General features: G+C 45.6%; 1 protein-coding gene across 1 annotated transcript in view; it reads left to right on the plus strand.

Annotated features, from left to right (window-relative positions):
* Window positions 1-22,209, plus strand: part of LOC134944764 (sodium channel protein type 2 subunit alpha-like) — a 419,840-nt gene that overhangs the window by 129,878 nt on the left and 267,753 nt on the right. Inside the window, exon 3 of the mRNA XM_063933615.1 lies at window positions 9,086-9,204. Within this exon, the coding sequence (XP_063789685.1) occupies window positions 9,086-9,204 (119 nt within the window). The remainder of the gene's footprint in view (window positions 1-9,085; window positions 9,205-22,209) is intronic.

Below are 22,209 nucleotides of genomic sequence, written 5' to 3' on the forward strand. Positions count from 1 at the left end.
TTTTTTTTAAATAATAATAATAATTAAGTAAATTGTGCATACCTGTCATACCTAGGTTTAGTTATGTGGTGATGTGCAGTTGTGCTTCTGTTTGTCCACATGTTTTATGTTTGGCTGCCACTAGCACAGGTTTTACTTATCATTTTGACCATAAATAATATAATTTGAGATTGTCCTGGACCACAAACCCGAGACACCCCTGCAAGAACCTTGGGACACCCCAGGATGTCTAGGAACACAGTTCGGGAACAACTGTATTAATCCATTTATTTTCTACGTTAAAGTGTTCTTCCGAGCTGAAAAACAAAACACACCTGCTGCAAAATATGTAAATGTATGGAAAATATGAGCTTTTGTTTACTGTTTAGAGAACATTGCTTTGTCATTTAACTATGGAATTATGTATTTTGAAACCCTTATCTGTGAGGTAGAGGTTTATGTCCCCATAGGGCTCCAGTTGAGAAAATGTTTAGCTTAACACCTTCTGTTTGGACCTGCCAAAATTCCAGGTCTTCTGAATAATGCCTGTGTTATGCAACCTGCTGTGAAGTATTCACTTTTTTGGAACATTTATCCACTGAGTTACCCTCCTAAAAAGGGAAGTTGTCTAAGGAGGTTCTGCTTATTGAACACGCTCTTGAGTTTAAGGGGCCTACAGTAGGAATCTAGCCCTGGTTCTCGAAGTCTATAAATATGCAGCCATCGTCTTCCTGAAAATATATGATGGCATATAAGTGTACATATTCTGTTTCACTGAATGAGCACTCAATGGAAAAATTATGGTAATAGAGATTGAGTCTCCCATATTCTAAATGCTTAGGACCAGAAGTATCTTGGATATTGTATTTTGGAATATTTGCATACCACAATGAGATATCTTGTAGGTGGAACCTCACCCAAGTCTAAACATAGTATGCATTTATGTTTCATATACACATTATACAAATAGCCTGAATATTTTTATACAGGTTGAGTATCCCATATCCAAATATTCAGAAATACGGAATATTCCGAAATACGGACTTTTTTTAGTGAGAGTAAGATAGTGAAATCTTTGTTTTTTGATGGCTCAATGTACCTGAACTTTGTTTAATACACAAAGTTATTAATAATATTGTATTAAATGACCTTCAGGCTGTGTATATAAGGTGTATATGAAACATAAATGAATTGTGTGAATGTAGACACACTTTGTTTAATGCATAAAGTTATAAAAAAATATTGGCTAAAATGACCTTCAGGCTGTGTGTATAAGGTGTAAATGTAACATAAATGCATTCTGTGCTTAGATTTAGGTCCCATCACCTTGATATCTCATTATGGTATCTAATTATTCCAAAATACGGAAAAATCCGAAAATCCAAAATACCTCTGGTCCCAAGCATTTTGGATAAGGGATACTCAACCTGTTCAATATTTTTAATAATTTTTCATATGAAGCCATGTTTGTGTACACAACACAAAATTCATTTATTTCATATACACGTTATACCATACTTGCCTACTCTACCGGAATTCTGCGGGAGACAAACGATTTTTAGGGCAGTCCCCCGCAATCCTGCAAGAGTGGGCACACCTCCCGCATCCCGCCCACTCCCTAGTGAAGTGAGCAGAATGGTGAAATGACGAGAATCCAGGGGTCCCAGAGGAGGGTATGGGGCCTAGTCCGAGGCAGAACTCTGGGAGGTAACGGAGTCATCTGCCGCCGGGCTCCTGCTCTGAAGGGGGGCACCTCTCCTCCCATTCTGTGACACCATTGAATTAAGTTAATTGATAGCTATTGCTGTCTTTTCAGTGGCCGACTTCCTCACTGGTCCCTGCACCTTACACATCACACCCTCTTTATTATACTGAATATACACATTTTACAAGTGTCACACCCAGGATTAGAAACCACAACCTATTACACTGGAAGCAGACACCTTACTGATAAAGCTATTTGCTCCTGTATAGGAAATATGAGAACTTTAACTATATGAAAAATACTTCTCTGACAATTACACATAACTTAATATAGTTAGAATTCTGGCCAGCAGGAGGAGAAAGAAGAAGGGCAGTTATAGCTCATCAGGAGAGAGGCCAGCCCGCCCACCAACCTGATCTCTGCCACCACATACAGGAACCTCCAGCCACGCTCGCACGTACTATTAGGGTGGGGACAGCCGATGTGAAAGTCTGAGTCTGACAGGCCTAATTCCAAGAAGTCATCCGGTACTTACCAAATTTTGTCCTTCTTTTGGTCCTATTTTGTGCCCTAAATTACTACACCATATGGCGCTTGTTCTTCTTCCCTACCTCCACAGAATCGCATGACTGAACCGACCTAGGTCATTTACTGAAGAACTGAGCTGCCACCAAAGAGGTTTGGGAGGTGTCTTTTAAGTATAGAATCCTCGCTGGAAGGTTGAAGATACGGACCCGGATACGACTAATTGAGTCTCAGCACATAGACAATTCGGTGAATCCCTCCTTCGGAAAGGGATCGTTTGAACATTAGATAAGCGCACCGACCTATAAACAAACTTCTACATATATACATATATTTATCTTAATGTAGGAAATAGGGGGGCACCAATATTTATCTTGCCTCCGGGCAACTGTGACGTACTTACGCCACTGGGCCTAGTGATGCGTTTCTATTCAAATGCGTCATTTTGGCCCTGCCCCTATGCAAATATGCGCCAATCACGGTACATTTATTGTGCGAGGTGGGGCCTAATGACATGATTTGACTGGTCCGCCCCTGTTGCCGCCCACCTGCATCTACTCTCCGTTCTTCTCCCTGAGAGGAAGAATAAAATATAGGTAAGTATGCCTTATAGGTTTAAGCTGAAGATAATTTTTAGACATTATTTTTAATAAATATGTGCATAAAACACAGTTTGTGTACATTGAACCATCAGAAAGCAAAGGTGACCATATCTCAGTCATGCTCAAAAAAATCCTTATTTCTCATACGTCCTAGAGGATGCTGGGGATGCTTCAAGAACCATGGGGTATAGACGGGATCCGCAGGAGACATGGTCACTTTAAGACTTTAAGAGGGGTGTGAACTGGCTCCTCCCTCTATGCCCCTCCTCCAGACTCCAGTTAGATTCTGTGCCCAGGGAGACTGGTCACAAACAGGGGAGCTCTACTGAGTTTCTCTGAAAAAGACTTTATGTTAGGTTTTTTTATGTTCAGGGAGCACTGCTGACAACAGGTTCCCTGCATCGTGGGACTGACGGGAGAGAAGCAGACCTACTTCTGTGAGTTCAAAGGCTCTGCTTCTTAGGCTACTGGACACCATTAGCTCTAGAGGGTTCGATCACTTGGTCCGCCTAGCTGCTCTTTCCCAGAGCCGCGCCGTCAAACCCCTTGCAGAGCCAGAAGAAAGAAGCCGGGTGAGTAAAAGAAGAAACGAAGACTTCAGTGATGGCAGAAGACTTCAGTGTTGAGGTACTGTGCAGCGGTCGCGCTGCGCGCCATGCTCCCACACACACACAGCGGCACTTGCAGGGTGCAGGGAGCAGAGGGGGGGCGCCCTGGGCAGCATGAATACTTAAGTCTTAAAACTGGCAAATACATATATTAAAAGTGCCTAGGCATTAAATATAGATCCCCCGCCAGTATAAATATATGTATTTGAGCGGGACTGAAGCGCGCCGGTGAGAGGGCATGGCTTAGTCCTCACAGCTCTAACCAGCGCCATTTTCTCTTCACAGAAGCTGCAGAGACGCTGGCCCCGACCTCCACACTGCTGTTCAAGTAACAGGGTGCAAAGGGGGGGGGGGGGGGGGGGGGCACAGTAGTTTTGGTGCTATTATCTTTATTATTAAAGCGCTAGCTGGTCTGAGGCATTGTATGTAAAGTCTCAGTACCGGGTTGGGCGCTGGGTTGTGAGCTGGCAAACTCCTTCTGTGTCTTTCTAACAGGCTTTGCTGTGGGTCTGTCCCCTATAGCCAGTGTGCTTGTAGGTGTCGGTAAATGTGTGTCGACATGTCTGAGGCTAAGTGCTCTTCCCAGGAGGAGGCCGGTGTGGGGACAGAAAAGACTGTGGGAGTGACCGTCTCGGCACCGCCGATTGCTGAGTGGGTAAATATGTTGAGTGTTTTGAATGCAAGTGTGGCTCGGTTGACTAAGAGATTAGATAAATCAGAGTCTAAGAACCAGACATGGAGGAAATCCATGAAATATGCATTGTCACAAGCTCAGACCCCTTCAGGGTCACAGAAACGTGCATTTACCCAGATAGCAGAGACAGATACCGACACAGACTCTGATTCCAGTGTCGACTATAGTGATGCCAGATTAAATCCTAAACTGGCCAAAAGTATTCAGGACATGATTGTGGCGATAAAAGACGTATTACATATCACGGAGGACCCTACTGTTCCTGATACTAGGGTCGGTATGTTTAAAGGAAAGAAACCTGAGGTAGCGTTTCCTCCCACTCATGAACTGAACGCTCTTTTTGAACAGGCTTGGGAAAATCCTGGCAGGAAGGTACAGGTTCCCAAAAGAATTCCAGTGGCATATCCGTTCCCCTCTGGGGACAGAGAAAAGTGGGAGTTAATCCCCTCGGTGGACAAAGCGCTATCGCGTCTGTCCAAGAAGGTGGTGCTTCCTTCTCCGGACACGGCTGCCTGCGGATCGTGAGCAGGAAAATACACTAAAATCCATTTATGTCACTACTGGTTCACTTCTCAGGCCTGCCGTTGCTTCAGCATGGGTGAGTAGCGCTTTTGAAAAAAGGGCAGATAACTTGTCATCTGAGATGGATTCCCTAGACAGGGATAGTGTGCTTTTGACTCTGGGTCATATCACTGACGCTGCAGCATATTTAAAAGAAGCTGCAAGGGATATTGGCCTTTTGGGATCAAGGGCCAATGCAATGGCTGTCTCGGCTAGAAGGGCATTGTGGATTCATCAATGGAATGCTGATGCTGACTCGAAGAAGGCTATGGAGTCTCTATCGTTTAACGGTAGTGTCTTGTTTGGTGACGGCCTCACTGACCTGGTATCTACGGCTACCGTGGGTAAGTCGTCATTTTGACTTTATGTTCCTGCACAACAAAATAAAATGCCCCACTATCAGATGCAGTCCTTTCGGACCAATAAATTCAAAAAAGGACGAGGGTCCTCCTTCCTTGCTGCGAGAGGTAGAGGACGGGGAAAGAGGTCACAGGCTGTGGCAAGTCCTCTCCGGCTTCTACCAAATCCACCGCATGATGCTGGGGCTCCTCTGCGGGAGTCCGCACCGGTGGGGGCACATCTCAAACTCTTCAGTCAGGTCTGGGTGCGCTCGGACCTAGATCCTTGGATATTAGAAATAGCAACCCAAGGGTACAAATTAGAGTTTCAGGACGTGCCCCCTCACCGATTTTTCAAATCGGCCTTGCCAGCTTCTCATCTAGAAAAGAAGTGGTATGTGCAGCGATACTAAAGCTGTGTCAAAATCAAGTCATTGTCACGGTACCCCCGTCACAATGGGGGGAGGGTTTTTATTCGAGTCTGTTCGTGGTCCCGAAGCCGGATGGCTCAGTCAGACCGATTCTGAACCTAAAATCTCTAAATTTCTTTCTGAAAAGGTTCAATTTCAAAATGGAATCTCTCCGAGCAGTGATCTCCAGTCTGGAGGAGGGGGATTTTATGGTGTCAGTCAACATAAAGGATGCTTACTTACACGTTCCCATATATCCTCCACATCAGGCATACCTGAGGTTTGCGGCTCAGGATTGTCATTACCAATTTCAGACGTTGCCGTTTGGTCTGTCCACGGCACCGCGGATTTTAACCAAGGTTATGGCGGAAAAGATGGTTCTCCTGCGCAAGCAGGGAGTCACAATTATCCCGTACTTGGACGATCTCCTCATAAAGGCGAGATCCAAGGAGCAATTGCTGAAGAATGTTGCGCTCTCACTGATGATTCTGCAACAACATGGTTGGCTCCTAAACTTGCCAAAATCACAGTTGGTTCCGACGACACGCCTGTCGTTCCTGGGTATGATTCTGGATACAGAATTACAGAGAGTTTTTCTTCCAGTGGACAAGGCTCTGAAAATACAGAACATGGTAAAACAGATTCTGAAACCAGCAAAAGTGTCAGTTCTTCAATGCACTCGGCTGCTGAGGAAGATGGTGGTGGCCTATGAGGCCATTCCGTATGGCAGGTTCCGTGCCAGGGTCTTTCAGTGGGACCTGTTGGACAAGTGGTCCGGGTCTCACCTGGACATGCACCGGAAAATAATCCTATCTTCCAGGACCAGGATCTCCCTCATGTGGTGGCTGCACAGTTCTCACCTTTTGGAGGGACGCAGGTTCGGGATTCAGGATTGGATCTTGGTGACAACAGAGGCAAGTCTCCGAGGCTGGGGAGCAGTCACACAAGGGAGAAATTTTCAGGGAAAATGGTCAAGCCAGGAAACTTGTCTGCACATAAACATTCTGGAATTAAGGGCCATTTACAACGGCATTCTGCAAGCGGAACATCTTCTTCGCGGTCTGCCAGTCTTGATTCAGTCAGACAACAGAACAGCAGTGGCGTACATAAACCGCCAGGGCAGTACAAAGAGCAGAGCGGCGATGGCCGAGGCCACGAAAGTCCTTCGCTGGGCGAAAAGACGTGCAAGCGCACTGTCAGCGGTCTTCATTCCAGGAGTGGACAACTGGGAAGCAAACTTCCTCAGCAGACACGATCTCCATCCAGGAGAGTGGGGTCTTCATCAAGAGGTCTTTGCAGAAGTGACAAGTCGTTGGAGAATTCCTCAAATAGACATAATGGCGTCCCACTTCAACAAGAAACTTCAGAGATATTGTTCCAGGTCGAGGGACCCTCAAGCAATAGCGGTGAACACCCTAGTGACACCGTGGGTGTTTCCGTCGGGCTATGTGTTCCCTCCACTTCCACTCATTCCAAAGGGGATAAAGATTATAGAAGAACAAGGGTCAGGCGGTACTCATTGTTCCAGATTGGCCAAGGAGGGCCTGGTATCCAGATCTTCAGGAGTTGCTCATAGAAGATCCCTGGCTGCTTCCTCTACGGGAGGACCTGTTACAACAAGGTCCGTGCGTGTATCAGGACTTACCGCAGCTGCATTTGACGGCATGGTGGTTGAACGCCAGATCCTATCCAAAAAGGGTATTCCCAGTGAAGTCATTCCCACTCTGATTCAGGCTAGAAAGGAAGTAACGGCAAAGCATTACCACCGTATTTGGAGGAAATATGTGTCTTGGTGTGAATCCAAGAAGGCTCCTACGGAAGAATTTCAGCTGGGGCGTTTGCTCCATTTTTTGCAAGCAGGTGTGGATGCGGGCCTAAAGTTGGGCTCTATTAAAGTACAAATTTCGGCCTTATCTATTGTCTTTCAAAAAGAATTGGCCTCCCTTCCAGAAGTTCAGACCTTCGTGAAAGGTGTGCTACACATCCAACCTCCATTTGTGCCCCCAGTGGCACCGTGGGATCTAAATGTGGTATTGCAGTTCCTGCAATCTCATTGTTTTGAACTTTTACGTAAGGTTGAGTTAAAATTCCTTACTTGAAAAGTAGTCATATTGTTGGCCTTGGCATCCACAAGGCGGGTATCTGAGTTGGCGGCTTTGTCTCACAAAAGCCCCTATTTAATCTTCCATGCTGATAGAGCTGAGTTGAGAACTCATCTGCAATTTCTGCCAAAAGTGGTTTCACCATTTCATGTAAATCAGCCAATTGTGGTGCCAGTGGCTACTGACGCCTTGGCGGAGTCAAAGTCTCTCGATGTGGTCAGAGCTTTGAAGATCTATGTCGCCAGGACGGCACAGCTTAGGGAAACAGAAGCTCTGTTTGTCCTGTGGGCTCCCAACAAGATTGGGGCTCCTGCTTCTAATCAGACTATTGCGCGATGGATCTGTAATACGATTCAGCAGTCTCATTCTACGGCAGGATTGCCGTTACCGAAATCGGTAAAAGCCCATTCTACCAGAAAGGTGGGCTCATCCTGGGCGGCTGCCCGAGGGGTCTCGGCATTACAGCTTTGCCAAGCTGCTACTCAAACACCTTTCTGAAGTTTTACAAGTTTGATACCCTGGCTGAGGAGGACCTCTTGTTTGGTCAATCAGCACTGCAGATTCATCCGCACTCTCCCGCCCGTTCTAGAGCTTTGGTATAAACCCCATGGTTTTTTAAGCATCCCCAGCATCCTCTAGGACGTATGAGAAAATAGGATTTTAATACCTACCGGTAAATCTTTTTCTCTTAGTCCGTAGAGGATGCTGGGCGCCCGTCCCAGTGAGGGCTGTATCTGCAGTTGGTTATGGTTACACTCCTGTTGAGTTAAGTTCAGTCAGGCTATGGCTGATGTTGGTCATGCCGTTGCATGCGTTGTTGTTGAATGCCATGTTATACGACGTGTTTTAGGTGTGAGCTGGTATGTATCTCACCTTAGTTTTAAAAATTAAATAAATCCTTTTCCTCTAAATGTCCGTCTCCCTGGGCACAGTTCCTATAACTGGAGTCTGGAGGAGAGGCATAGAGGGAGGAGCCAGTTCACACCCCTTTTAAAGTCTTAAAGTGCCCATGTCTCCTGCGGATCCCGTCTATACCCCATGGTTCTTGAAGCATCTCCAGCATCCTCTACGGACTAAGAGAAAAGGATTTACCAGTAGGTATTTAAAATCCTATTTTCAAAAAACAGATGTGTCCTTCTGCGCATCCATCGTGGCATGCGAGTCACGGGATAGCAGGAGCACGCGTACGCACACACCTGCTATATAGTACATTCATTTTACATGGGGGTGCGACTTAGCGCAGCTAATGCTATGAAGCTCTGCTTGCCGCAACAACGACACAGGAGCATCTGTATTACGAATTTTGGACTTTTTGGATATGGGATACTCAACTTGTACTTTAATATACTGTATCCTCGGACAACAGGCTCCTCCTTTCTATAGAAATTATCAGTATACTAGATACACTGTATTATCAGATCTTTTCTTTTAGTGCTTTGTGGTACAATGGCTCAGCTGATACAGATTTTATATAAGCTTCCTTTTAGATGTATTATTTTATTGTTATCCTTTTCTTGTTCTTTTGCTTTTACTAACACTTATTTGTCTTCTTTCCTTCTAGACCTTTATAGTATTGAATAGAGGGAAAACAATCTTCCGCTTCAGTGCCACGTCTGCCTTGTACATTTTAACTCCCTTCAATCCTATTAGAAAAATATCAATAAAGATTTTGGTACATTCATATCCTTTTCTGCTAATTAGTATTCCAGCATAAAACATTTGTCTTGGCAATAAGCAACTGTATAGCCCATGATATTATTCCAGCATGTGGGATATACTTCAAGTGCTTATTTTTGGGTTTCATGGCCTCGTCAGGTGCTAGTTATTTTTCATCTTATGTAGGTAGGATTTAATTACACAAGTTCCATCATACAGTACTTTAAGTATTTCATTCTTACAACATGCATCCTAACTGTCCTGATTGTGATGGGATGGTAACAATTTTCAGGGGATTGTCCCACAATCAGGACCTTTGTTCCAAATTGTGGTGGGCTGGGAAGTAATTAAAATGAGTGTTTTCATATACTGATGTTGGAGGTATACTCTCACGTCAAGCTGACATAGTGTGTGTCTGTTTTATGGGGAAAGGGGCATCTGCATAGGAGGCACTTAAGACCTGAGAAGGGATTTTGGTCTATTTATCTCGGCCTTTCATCCACTTCTTTATCAACTAATTTTTAGGAATAACACGTTGGCTTATGGAAAGATTAGCAATATTAGCCTAATATTTCTATTTCTGGCAAACTAATCCAAAATATCATATTACTGTTACAAAGAGAAACAAAAGTTGTACAGTATAAGGTTATAAATAGCTGTTTATAATGCAAATAATTTTTTACGTTTATTGGGTGTTTTCAATTCTTGTTGGAAACTGACGGCAGTTTCTGACTTTTTTAGGTCGGAAGGGCTTCCGACCTGTTCAGTGCCCCCTCAGACTTTCCGACAAGTCGGAAAACACGTGGATCGGTGGAATAGCCGCAGATCCACGTGTTTTGTCGGAAGTGGCGGTCAAATCCGACAGGTTTTGGCCCTGTTTCCAACAATGTCAATCCGACTTTAAGAAAAGTCGGATTGGCATTGTCGTGAATGGCCAAATCCTTTCGGATTTGGCTGCTCATTGAATACTCAGATGTCGGATCCTTTCAGAACGGATCCGATATCAATTGAATATACCCCTATGACAGAATTTGTTAATAATGTCACTGTAAAAGACTTTCTTTCAAAAAAGACATTTACAAAATCTTTGAGAAATGAACTGCCGTCCAGTATTAAATTGGGGCAAGTAGTTTGCAAATATTTACTATAAGAAAGATCCATTTCTGTTATACCTGTGTTTGATAGGCAAGTACCGTTAAAAAAGGTTGAACCCATTACTACAGTACCACTCACCTAACCACCTTGTAAGTCAATACACTGCAGCACTTTCCCTGACCTTCCTACTAGTCCAGCCAGTGTGAAAGTATTTCTCCTATCCCAGGGTTAAGAGAGGATTTCTTGAATGGTCCTGGAATAGGAGAGACAAATGCGCGCTGTCTGGACCAGTAGCTATGTAAGATGGAATGGTGAAGCCCTTACGCATTTATTTAGAGTGGTTACATGTTTTTATAAACAGCTACTACTCTACACAAGGGAGACAGGTAGGATATTAATTATCTCAGGAGTGTGGATTGCAGTAATGGGCAGTGTTTTATATTAATATTAAAAGATTTTTCATAATTACAATGCTGTTTAGTTTACAAATATTTAAATATGTCCTGAAGCAGGTATCATGAAACTCTTCTGTCGTTTCTAATATACTGTACGTATCATTTACTGTGGAGGCAATCAGGAGACCACCTGTCGGGATCCCGTCGGTCACAATGCCGATGTCGGAATCCCGACAGGCGGTGAAAGGCAGCCGCCGTAAAAAAACGGCGAGCCAGGCTATTCTCCCTCTATGGGTTTCCACGACACCCATAGAGGTAGAATAAAACTGGTGGCGAGCGTAGGGTGGCGAGTACAGCCAGCCTGCAAGGGGCTTTCTAGCGCTCGCCTAGTTGCCGGCATACTGACAGCCGGGATACCGCTGTCGGTATCTCGACAGCTGGCAGCCCGGCCACCGGTGATTCGTATGTATTCCATTTACAGCAGGGGGCAAAATATCCCTTATATACAGTAGGACAAGTATAAACGGGTGTGGCATTCTGAAACTGCTGAGATTTCGGGGAGTTAACAGTCAAATTTAAATTGCCAATGTTTAGTAAGGCAAAACCAATTTGCCATATTAAACATTGCTGCTTTCAATTTGACTGCTGACTTCCCGAAATCTTAGCCGCTTCAAATTCCTGCACCCTTTTACATTTTTTAAATGTGGTTAAATCAGCTCTTGCAGATGACTTCACAATTAGGCAAATTGGGAGGAAGCCCCCATGAGCTTAACAACTCCCTATTCTTTATTTGGGAATATGTGCGCCTGTAGGCCTGAAGGTGGGTAGGTTTTCAATTAGACAATATTGACAATGAGCAATGCATATTATCTTCTAACTTCATATATAAAAGAAATATATTTTTTTAGTTTTTGCTTTGTTTTTATTTTATTGGCAAACATAAAAGTGTTATTACCAAATCTCCCTGCTTGTCATTTCTTTACCCAATTCCATTTGGGATGGGTTTTCTTCCATTGTACTTTTCAGACGTAAAATATCAACAACTTAAAAAGTGGCACCTTACTGTGCACCTAAAAATGTAAGGTACCTGTTTCATAAATAGTTACTGCCTTTAGAAACACCTTTCCTGATAAATGTTACTTGTTAATAGAATATCTATTAACATAAATATTAAACAGACAAGTAACATGTATGAGGTAAATTAAATGAACCAGGTACCTTACACAGGGGCGTTTTAACAGAGGAAGGGGCCCGTGTGCATCCTCCTCTGTATGTCGCTGTAGTCTCCGGCATTGTGCATGCACAGGTCTCCGGAAACATGTCGCCCCTGCCATGTTCCGGAGACCAATTTGGCTACTGCGCTTGCGCGGTGGCCATTTTGGTGGCGATTTTCACTGCGACTGCAGCACCTGACGCTGGACTCTGGAAAGGTAAGTATTAAAAATGGGTGCAGTGTGTGCGGTGTGGGCCCTCCCTGCACCCAGGGGCCCGTGTGCACCCATTATAGAAACACCTATGACCTTACAATTTTAGTGCACATTTAGGTGCAGTTTTTCAGTTGGTGACATTTTCCAGGTGACCAGAACTGCTGCTGCTGTGTGGGTAGTTCTGTATAATATACTGTATGTGTCTATATTTGCATGAAATGTTTTCTCCCAAGGTCAACCAATATTATGGAATGCAAATGTATTTCCTTCCTGTTGTTGGTTAAGGTACATGACATAAATATGCAAATCTCATTTGAAGAAGGCATTAGAATGTAAAACACTTGCAGGATAAGAATATGCCTGTTATCTGTGATTCCTGCTGCTATATATTATTTGTATTTTATTTTATTTTTTACAAATTAATATAGACTTTTATTTTGGTATTCAAATAAGAATTTTAGATCTAAGGACCTCATCCCCTTCCCACCCCCTCCAAGTGGCAGGACTGTGGTTGCCATGTATAGACCCCAGCAGTTTCCAACTACTTACACCAGCCAGCACTAGTAAGACAGACTCTTCCCTTTGAGAAGATGATATTGATAAGCCTGGGATCGGTATCTGAGCCCAGCGGACAGGATGCTGGCGGTCACAATATTGAAACCGGCATTCCGATGGTCACGATCCTGACAGATGCGAGGTAAGTATTCAAACCCTCCCTAACCCCTCTGACCCTAACCCTCCCTTATTGCGGCCTAATCAAAAACCTCCCCCTTAGTGCATAAACCTAACCCCCCCCCCTTTCCGCAGCCTAACCCTTATCCTCCCCCCTTAGTGCCAAAACCTAACCTCCCCATGGTGGTGCCTAACCCTAATCCCCCTCCCTGCAGCCTAAACTCCCCCCCCCCCCCCCCCATTAAAACATTATTAAGCACATACAAGCCTAGCTCTAGTCCAGGGAGTACTGGAAAAAAGTGAAGATACTTTATTGCCCCTCCGCCAATAGAGATAATTGTCAATAAACTCTCTCAACCCCATGTAAACATTAAAGAGCCAGGTGCTAGTGGGGCTGTGATAATTACCAATATGTGTCGATTAAAGTAGGATCAGCATCACTCACCACATAGAAATGTACTCTTTATGATGCATGTCTAAAGTATATGCATTCCTCTGTTGCACACCTGTCCACAGTCACTACCCCACCACTAAAATGCTCCAGTAAGGTGAACTGCAATTATTTTCCTCCTTATATACCATCACTGCTGGTAATATATATGTTTACAAATTATTATTGTATACAATACCTGTATGTAAGTTGAGTTTTGATGTAAAAGCTTATAATTGGTGAGAACTGATGTTATCACTTCAGGAGCTATGGGGAAGGTGTATCAAGCCTCTTAAATAGCGAACATTTAGCTTCTAGCTAGCCTTTGTCATGTACATTATATTAAATTATAGGTAAAATCTAATGTAAATCTCTCCCTATATAAGAGGGGCAGATGGGAACTCCCTCAAGCATCCAATGAGAACTGTGAAGGGGGTGGTGACTCCCTGCAGCTAAACGGACACTTAAGCCATCATATAATAGATATTACACCCCTACTAAGCATTCTTACGGATATAACAAGTCACCTCTTATTATGTGATCTCAGGGCTGCCATCAGAAATTGTGGGGCCCGGGACTGACCAAATAGACAAGGCCCCTCCCTCCCGAAAAAAAAGATTCTGCTGCACTGCTCCACCCCCATGTGATGTCATACATTGTGACATTACATATAGGTGGAATGTTGCGGACCTACTACAGGAACTGTTTACAGAGTGCAGATCAGGCTAGTTTTAAGTAGTCCTCCCTGCGCATCAGCCTGCTGTCGATTCATAGACTGGTGCAGCTCTACAAGTGTTGGCGGTAGGAGCCAGGGGTGGGCTCCCCTCTCTGTATAGGCCCGGGACATCAGTCCCCACAGTCCCACCCTGATAGCTGCCCTGTGTGGTCTATGACCTAGAAAGAAATCACACTGTCAATGTTCTTGCAAGGTTATGCAATTTGGAATTAAAAGTTAACATCTAACTTCAACAACAGCGTGTATTGCAAATCTGCTGTTCAGTGCAGACTGCATTGCAAATCTGCTGTTCCGCGCAACCCTGCAGAATATTTGTTTCTCCGCCACCACACCTCCTGTCTACATGTTCACATTTTAAAACTTTTATTTTCAGACTGCTCAGTTTAGAGTAAAAAGGGAAATACAATAAACCAACACAGTCATACCCCTTTCACATTGCCAATGCCGGATCCCACTCGGGAATTGGAAACGGGTCCTTCCCGGGTGGGATCTGGCATTGGACCCTAACTGTAGGCTTCCCGACCCGGCAATTTGCTGGGTCGGTTGCCATAGTGGCGGGGGGCGGAGGCGGCAGTGGAGGTGGAGGTGGCGCTGGGAGATGAACTTATCCTTATGTCGTGATCGCATCGACCTGGGAACCTGTTCACGCTGCCACTGACCCGGTATTCAACCCGGGAATAGCACTATTTTATTTCTGGGTTCAATTACCGGGACAGGTGACCCGGGACTTCGACCATGGCCCTTTCACAACGCACACCGACCCGTGTCGACCCGGCAATATCCCGGGACGATACCGGGTTATTTGTGCGGTGTGAAAGAGGTATCATTTGCTTTCTTTTTGCTTTTTATAAATGTTCTGTTAAAGAGAAGATGATGCTGTTTTTCTATAACCAACAGACAGAACAGTAACAACATTTTTGTAAATTTTATACCCCTTTCACACTGCATAAATAACCCGATATCGACCCGGCATATTGCCCGGTCAACGCGAGTCGGTGTGCAGTGTGAAAGGGACCCGGGACCCGTTCACTACATAGGAAGAGGCGGCGCGGAGATGTGTTCATCTCCCAGCGCCGCTGCTTGCTCCGCCCCCTGCTGATAGGGTCCAATGCCGGATCCCACCTGGGAAAGATCCGTTTCCAATTACCGGGTGGGATATGGCATTGGCGGTGTGAAAGGGGTATTATTTATTTATTGGTTTTCTGGGTACTAGATAAAGTTTAATACATTTACCATCTCTTGCTGAAATTTTAAGCTTAACACAAAAGTGTACATTTACAATTCTAAAAAAATGGCGTGACATAAACATTTTCCTTTCCTTTATATATCGGATATTGGGCCTGGCATTCGGCATGGATCGCTATTCTGAGAAATTGCAGTTGTCTGCGAGTAGAAAGGCGCCGCCTGACAGGAAGAAAACACGCCCCGTGCAAAATTGCAAATGCATTGCAGATCGCTATTCCTCACAGATGCACACGCAATTCCCGGAACATCGAAGAATATTTGCCATCTGAGCAAATGTGAGTAGGTCTGAGGCTGCCGCTAATCTGCAACTGAGACGGCCTGGAAGTGGTCTGCACTGACATCAGAGACCCTCCCCAAAAACGCTGGGCACGTCTGCGTTTTTCAAATACACCCAAAAAATGTCAGGCTTCCGCCCCCAAATGCCAGATTCCTGTCAGTCAAACAGCGGCTATATTGTGATTACAATCTTTATGTAATTTTTGTCGCTATTTCCTTCGCGCATGCACATGCGCAATGTGAACACTACACATGCGCAGTCGTTTGATAATCACTCGATTTGCGATTTCTCTGAATAGAGATCCATTCTGAATTAGGCCCATTATTTAATTGCATCTGTATTTGTGAACCAATTAACACAACAAGAAGATTGAGTTAGCAGAATATGTAATCATCTTATCATGGTAGGACATGGTAGATGGTGGCATTTAGGATTGAATGCAGAATCTCTTACAAATAGCGTACCTGGTTATGTACCATAATGTAAGAAACTAGATTATGTTACCAAGGCTGTCTCATTTACTCTGGCCATAAAATAGCCAATGCTTCCAAAGTTAATTAAGTTAACAGTTTTAGGAACCTACTGTACAGTATATCCACTTATCGGAAATTATGGAAAATCAATAGTAGCTAGATTTACTAAGCGGCAGCTTTTGCAAGTGCCTATCTCAGTGGTTTTAAGTTAACCTTAAAATAATGTTAAATTAACCTCAGCAAGATATGTAAATAAAATATGTTTCTCTAGCCATATTTGCATGCATGTCCTTTCATCCAGGTACTTTGGGTCGGATGTAATGCCGCCCGAGTTCAGCGGAAGGACGGCATGTCGGTCGAACTCAGGCTTTTTTTAAAGGGGCAATCACTTACAAGGAATGGTTTTGCCTTGTAATTGATTTCCCCTTTAAAAATAAGTCAGAGTTCGGCCGGCATCCTGCACGGCCGTCGAACTTGTGCGGCATTACATCCGGCCCTTTGTGTTAAAATAATACTTATTTCTCTAACGTCCTAGTGGATGCTGGGGACTCCGTAAGGACCATGGGGATAGACGGGCTCCGCAGGAAACATGGGCACTTTAAGAAAGAATTTAGGTTCTGGTGTGCACTGGCTCCTCCCTCTATGCCCCTCCTCCAGACCTCAGTTTGATACTGTGCCCAGACGAGCTGGGTGCTTTTCAGTGAGCTCTACTGAGTTTGCTGAGAGAAAGTATTTTGTTAGGTTTTTTATTTTCAGGGAGCTCTGCTGGCAACAGACTCCCTGCATCGTGGGACAGAGGGGAGAGAAGCAGCCCTACTCTCTGAAGCTAGGTCCTGCTTCTTAGGCTACTGGACACCATTAGCTCCAGAGGGATCGGTACGCAGGATCTCACCCTCGCCGTCCGGTCCCGGAGCCGCGCCGCCGTCCCCCTCGCAGAGCTGGAAGACAGAAGCCGGTTGAGTATGAGAAGCAAAGAAGACTTCACAGGCGGCAGAAGACTCAGTGTTCTTCACTGAGGTAACGCACAGCACTGCAGCTGTGCGCCATTGCTCCACACACCTACACATACTCCGGTCACTGTAAGGGTGCAGGGCGCGGGGGGGCGCCCTGGGCTGCATTTGGGACCTCTTTTGGCAAAGTTAAGCATATATACAGCTGGGCACTGTGTATATGTATGAGCCCCCGCCAAAAAATTGCATATTTAAGCGGTACAGAAGCCCGCCGCCGAGGGGGCGGGGCTTCTTCCTCAGCACTCACCAGCGCCATTTTTTCTCCACAGCTCCGCTGAGAGGAAGCTCCCCAGGCTCTCCCCTGTAGATACACGGTAGAAGAGGGTAAAAAGAGAGGGGGGGCACATAATTAGGCGCAAAAAGCAATATAACAGCAGCTACTGGGTTAACATTAAGTTACTGTGTTATTCCTGGGTTTATAGCGCTGGGGTGTGTGCTGGCATACTCTCTCTCTGTCTCTCCAAAGGGCCTTGTGGGGGAACTGTCTTCAGAGAGGGCATTCCCTGTGTGTGTGGTGTGTCGGTACGCTTGTGTCGACATGTCTGATGAGGAAGGCTATGTGGAAGCAGAGCGGGAGCAAATGAATGTGGTGTCTCCGCCGACGGCGCCGACACCTGATTGGATGGATATGTGGAAGGTTTTAAATGATAATGTTAATTCCTTGCATAAAAAGTTAGAAAAAGCTGAAGCCTCGGGACAGTCAGGGTCCCAACCCGTGCCTGATCCTATGTCACAGAGGCCGTCAGGGTCTCAGAAGCGCCCACTATCCCAAACTGTTGACACAGATACTGACATGGATTCTGACTCCAGTGTCGATTACGATGATGCAAAGTTACAGCCAAAATTGGCTAAATCCATCCGTTATATGATTATAGCAATTAAGGATGTGTTGCACATCACAGAGGAAACCCCAGTCCCTGACAAGAGGGTGCATATGTATGGGGGAAAGAAGCCGGTGGTAACCTTTCCCCCCTCACACGAGCTAAATGAGTTATGTGAAAAGGCTTGGGAATCTCCAGATAAAAAACTGCAGATTTCCAAAAGGATTCTTATGGCGTATTCTTTCCCGCCAACGGACAGGTTACGCTGGGAATCCTCCCCTAGGGTGGACAAAGCTTTAACACGCTTATCCAAGAAGGTAGCCCTGCCGTCATAGGATGCGGCTACCCTCAAAGATGCTGCGGATCGCAAACAGGAGGTTACCCTGAAGTCCATTTATACACATTCAGGTACCTTACTGAGGCCGGCAATCGCGTCGGCCTGGGTGTGTAGTGGTAGCAGCATGGACGGATACCTTATCTGAGGAAATTGATACCTTAGACAAGGATACTGTATTGTTGACCCTGGGGCATATTAAAGACGCTGTCCTATATATGAGAGATGCTCAAAGAGACATTAGTCTACTGGGTTCTGGAATAAATGCTATGTCGACTTCTGCCAGAAGGGTCCTGTGGACTCGGCAATGGACAGGTGATGCCGACTCAAAAAAGCATATGGAGGTTTTACCTTACAAGGGTGAGGAATTGTTTGGGGAGGGTCTCTCGGACCTGGTCTCCACAGCTACAGCTGGAAAGTCAAATTTTTTGCCTTTTATTCCCTCACAGCCTAAGAGAGCACCGTATTATCAAATGCAGTCCTTTCGATCACAAAGAAACAAGAAAGTCCGAGGTGCGTCCTTTCTTGCCAGAGGCAGGGGCAGAGGTAAGAAGCTGCACATGTGTCTCAGGGATACAAGCTGGAATTCGAAGAGATGCCCCCTCACCGATACCTCAAATTGGCCCTACCAGCTTCCCCCCACGAGAGGGAAATAGTGTTAACTGCAATTCACAAATTGTATCTTCAACAGGTGGTGGTCAAGGTTCCCCTCCTTCAACAGGGAAGGGGTTTTTATTCGACCATGTTTGTAGTCCCGAAACCGGACGGTTCGGTCAGACCCATATTGAATTTAAAATCCCTGAACATATACCTAAAAAGGATCAAGTTCAAGATGGAATCGCTGAGAGCGGTCATCGCAAGCCTGGAAGGGGGGATTTTATGGTGTCTCTGGACATAAAGGATGCATACCTTCATGTCCCCATTTATCCACCTCATCAGGCGTACCTCAGATTTGTGGTACAGGATTGTCATTACCAATTTCAGACGTTGCCGTTTGGTCTCTCCACGGCACCGAGAATATTTACCAAGGTATTGGCGGAAATGATGGTACTCCTGCGGAAGCAAGGGGTCACCATTATCCCGTACTTGGACGATCTCCTCATAAAAGCGAGATCAAGAAAGCAGTTGCTAAACAGCGTCGCACTTTCTCTGGAAGTGTTACGGCAACACGGCTGGATTCTGAATATTCCAAAGTCGCAGTTGGTTCCTACGACTCGTCTGCCTTTCCTGGGCATGATTCTAGACACCGACCAGAAAAGGGTTTATCTCCCGATAGAGAAATCTTAGGAACTCATGACACTGGTCAGGAACCTATTAAAACCAAAACAGGTGTCAGTACATCACTGCACTCGAGTCCTGGGAAAGATGGTGGCATCATACGAGGCCATTCCCTTCGGCAGGTTCCATGCGAGGACTTTTCAATGGGACTTACTGGACAAGTGGTCCGGATCACATCTTCAGATGCATCAGTTAATCACCCTATCCCCCAGGGCCAGGATGTCACTCCTGTGGTGGCAGCAGAGCGCTCATCTTCTCGAGGGCCGCAGATTCGGCATTCAGGACTGGGTCCTGGTGACCACGGACGCCAGCCTCCGAGGTCGGGGAGCAGTCACACAGGGAAGAAATTTCCAAGGTCTGTGGTCAAGTCAAGAGACTTGCCTTCACATCAACATCCTGGAACTAAGGGCCATATACAACGCCCTACGTCAAGCGGAGACCCTGCTTCGCGACCAACCGGTTCTGATTCAGTCAGACAACATCACCGCAGTGGCTCATGTAAACCGACAAGGCGGCACAAGGAGCAGGGTGGCGATGGCGGAAGCCACCAGAATTCTTTGCTGGGCGGAGAATCACGTAAGTGCACTGTCAGCAGTGTTCATCCCGGGAGTGGACAACTGGGAAGCAGACTTCCTCAGCAGACACGACCTCCACCCGGGAGAGTGGGGACTTCATCAGGAAGTCTTCGCACAGATTACAAGTCGGTGGGAACTGCCACAGGTGGACATGATGGCATCCCGCCTCAACAAAAAGCTACAGAGGTATTACGCCAGGTCAAGAGACCCTCAGGCGATAGCTGTGGACGCCCTGGTGACACCGTGGGTGTTCCAGTCGGTCTATGTATTTCCTCCTCTTCCTCTCATACCCAAGGTGCTGAGGATAATAAGAAAAAGAGGAGTGAGAACAATCCTCATTGTTCCAGATTGGCCACGAAGGACTTGGTATCCAGATCTGCAAGAAAGGCTCACAGAGGACCCGTGGCCTCTTCCTCTAAGACAGGACTTGTTGCAACAGGGGCCCTGTCTGTTCCAAGACTTACCGCGGCTGTGTTTGACGGCATGGCGGTTGAACGCCGGATCCTAGCAGAGAAAGGCATTCCGGATGAGGTCATTCCTACGCTGATAATGGCTAGGAAGGACGTGACAGCTCAACATTATCACCGTATATGGCGAAAATATGTTGCTTGTAGTGAGGCCAGGAATGCTCCTACGGAGGAATTCCAGCTGGGCCGTTTCCTTCACTTCCTACAGTCCGGAGTGAATTTGGGCCTAAAATTGGGTTCCATTAGGGTCCAGATTTCGGCCCTATCCATTTTCTTTCAAAAGGAGTTGGCTTCTCTACCTGAAGTTCAAACGTTTGTAAAGGGAGTGCTGCATATTCAGCCTCCTTTTGTGCCTCCAGTGGCACCTTGGGATCTTAACGTGGTGTTAAGTTTCCTGAAATACCACTGGTTTGAACCACTTAAAACGGTGGAGTTGAAATATCTCACGTGGAAGGTGGTCATGCTATTAGCCTTGGCTTCGGCTAGGCGTGTCAGAGTTGGCGGCTTTGTCACATAAAAGCCCCTATCTGGTTTTCCATGTGGATAGAGCAGAATTGCGGACCCGTCCACAATTTCTGCCGAAAGTGGTTTCATCTTTTCATATAAACCAACCTATTGTGGTGCCTGTGGCTACTACTGACTTGGAGGATTCCGAGTTGCTTGATGTGGTCAGGGCTTTGAAGGTTTATGTAGCCAGAACGGCTAGGGTCAGGAAAACAGAGTCGTTGTTTATCCTGTATGCTTCCAACAAGCTTGGTGCTCCTGCTTCAAAGCAAACTATTGCTCGCTGGATCTGTAACACGATTCAGCAGGCTCATACTGCGGCTGGATTGCCGCTGCCAAAATCAGTTAGGCCCATTCCTCTAGGAAGGTGGGCTCTTCTTGGGCGGCTGCCCGAGGGGTCTCGGCATTACAACTTTGCCGAGCGGCTACTTGGTCAGGTTCAAACACTTTTGCAAAGTTCTACAAGTTTGATACGCTGGCTGAGGAGGACCTCTTGTTTGCTCAATCGGTGCTGCAGAGTCATCCGCACTCTCCCGCCCGTTTGGGAGCTTTGGTATAATCCCCATGGTCCTTACGGAGTCCCCAGCATCCACTAGGACGTTAGAGAAAATAAGATTTTACTTACCGGTAAATCTATTTCTCGTAGTCCGTAGTGGATGCTGGGCGCCCGTCCCAAGTGCGGACTTCTTCTGCAATGCTTGTATATAGTTATTGCTTCAATAAGGGCTATGTTATGGTTACATCAGGGTTTGACCTGATGCTCTGTCGGTTGTCATACTGTTAACTGGTTGTTTCACTTGTTATGCGGTGTGATTGGTGTGGCTGGTATGAATCTTGCCCTGGATTACCAAAATCCTTTCCTTGTACTGTCAGCTCTTCTGGGCACAGTTTCTCTAACTGAGGTCTGGAGGAGGGGCATAGAGGGAGGAGCCAGTGCACACCAGAACCTAAATTCTTTCTTAAAGTGCCCATGTCTCCTGCGGAGCCCGTCTATCCCCATGGTCCTTACGGAGTCCCCAGCATCCACTACGGACTACGAGAAATAGATTTACCGGTAAGAAAAATCTTATTTTTTATGGTAGCTACTGTAGATATATAATACTCTGATGTATAATACACATCCAACTGCTACTCCTGTATATCTCAAACTCTATATATCTATACCACTCTCATTTAACTGTATACCAGTATGATGTCATCAAAGTATGAGACCACACATGTTGCTTTGTTCATAAATGATTTATTTTTTTCATATGGTTATTTCTTTTCTTTTTTGTTGTACAGTTGTTA

Source organism: Pseudophryne corroboree, chromosome 7, assembly GCF_028390025.1.
Source record: "Pseudophryne corroboree isolate aPseCor3 chromosome 7, aPseCor3.hap2, whole genome shotgun sequence".
Taxonomy (NCBI): Eukaryota; Metazoa; Chordata; class Amphibia; order Anura; family Myobatrachidae; genus Pseudophryne; species Pseudophryne corroboree.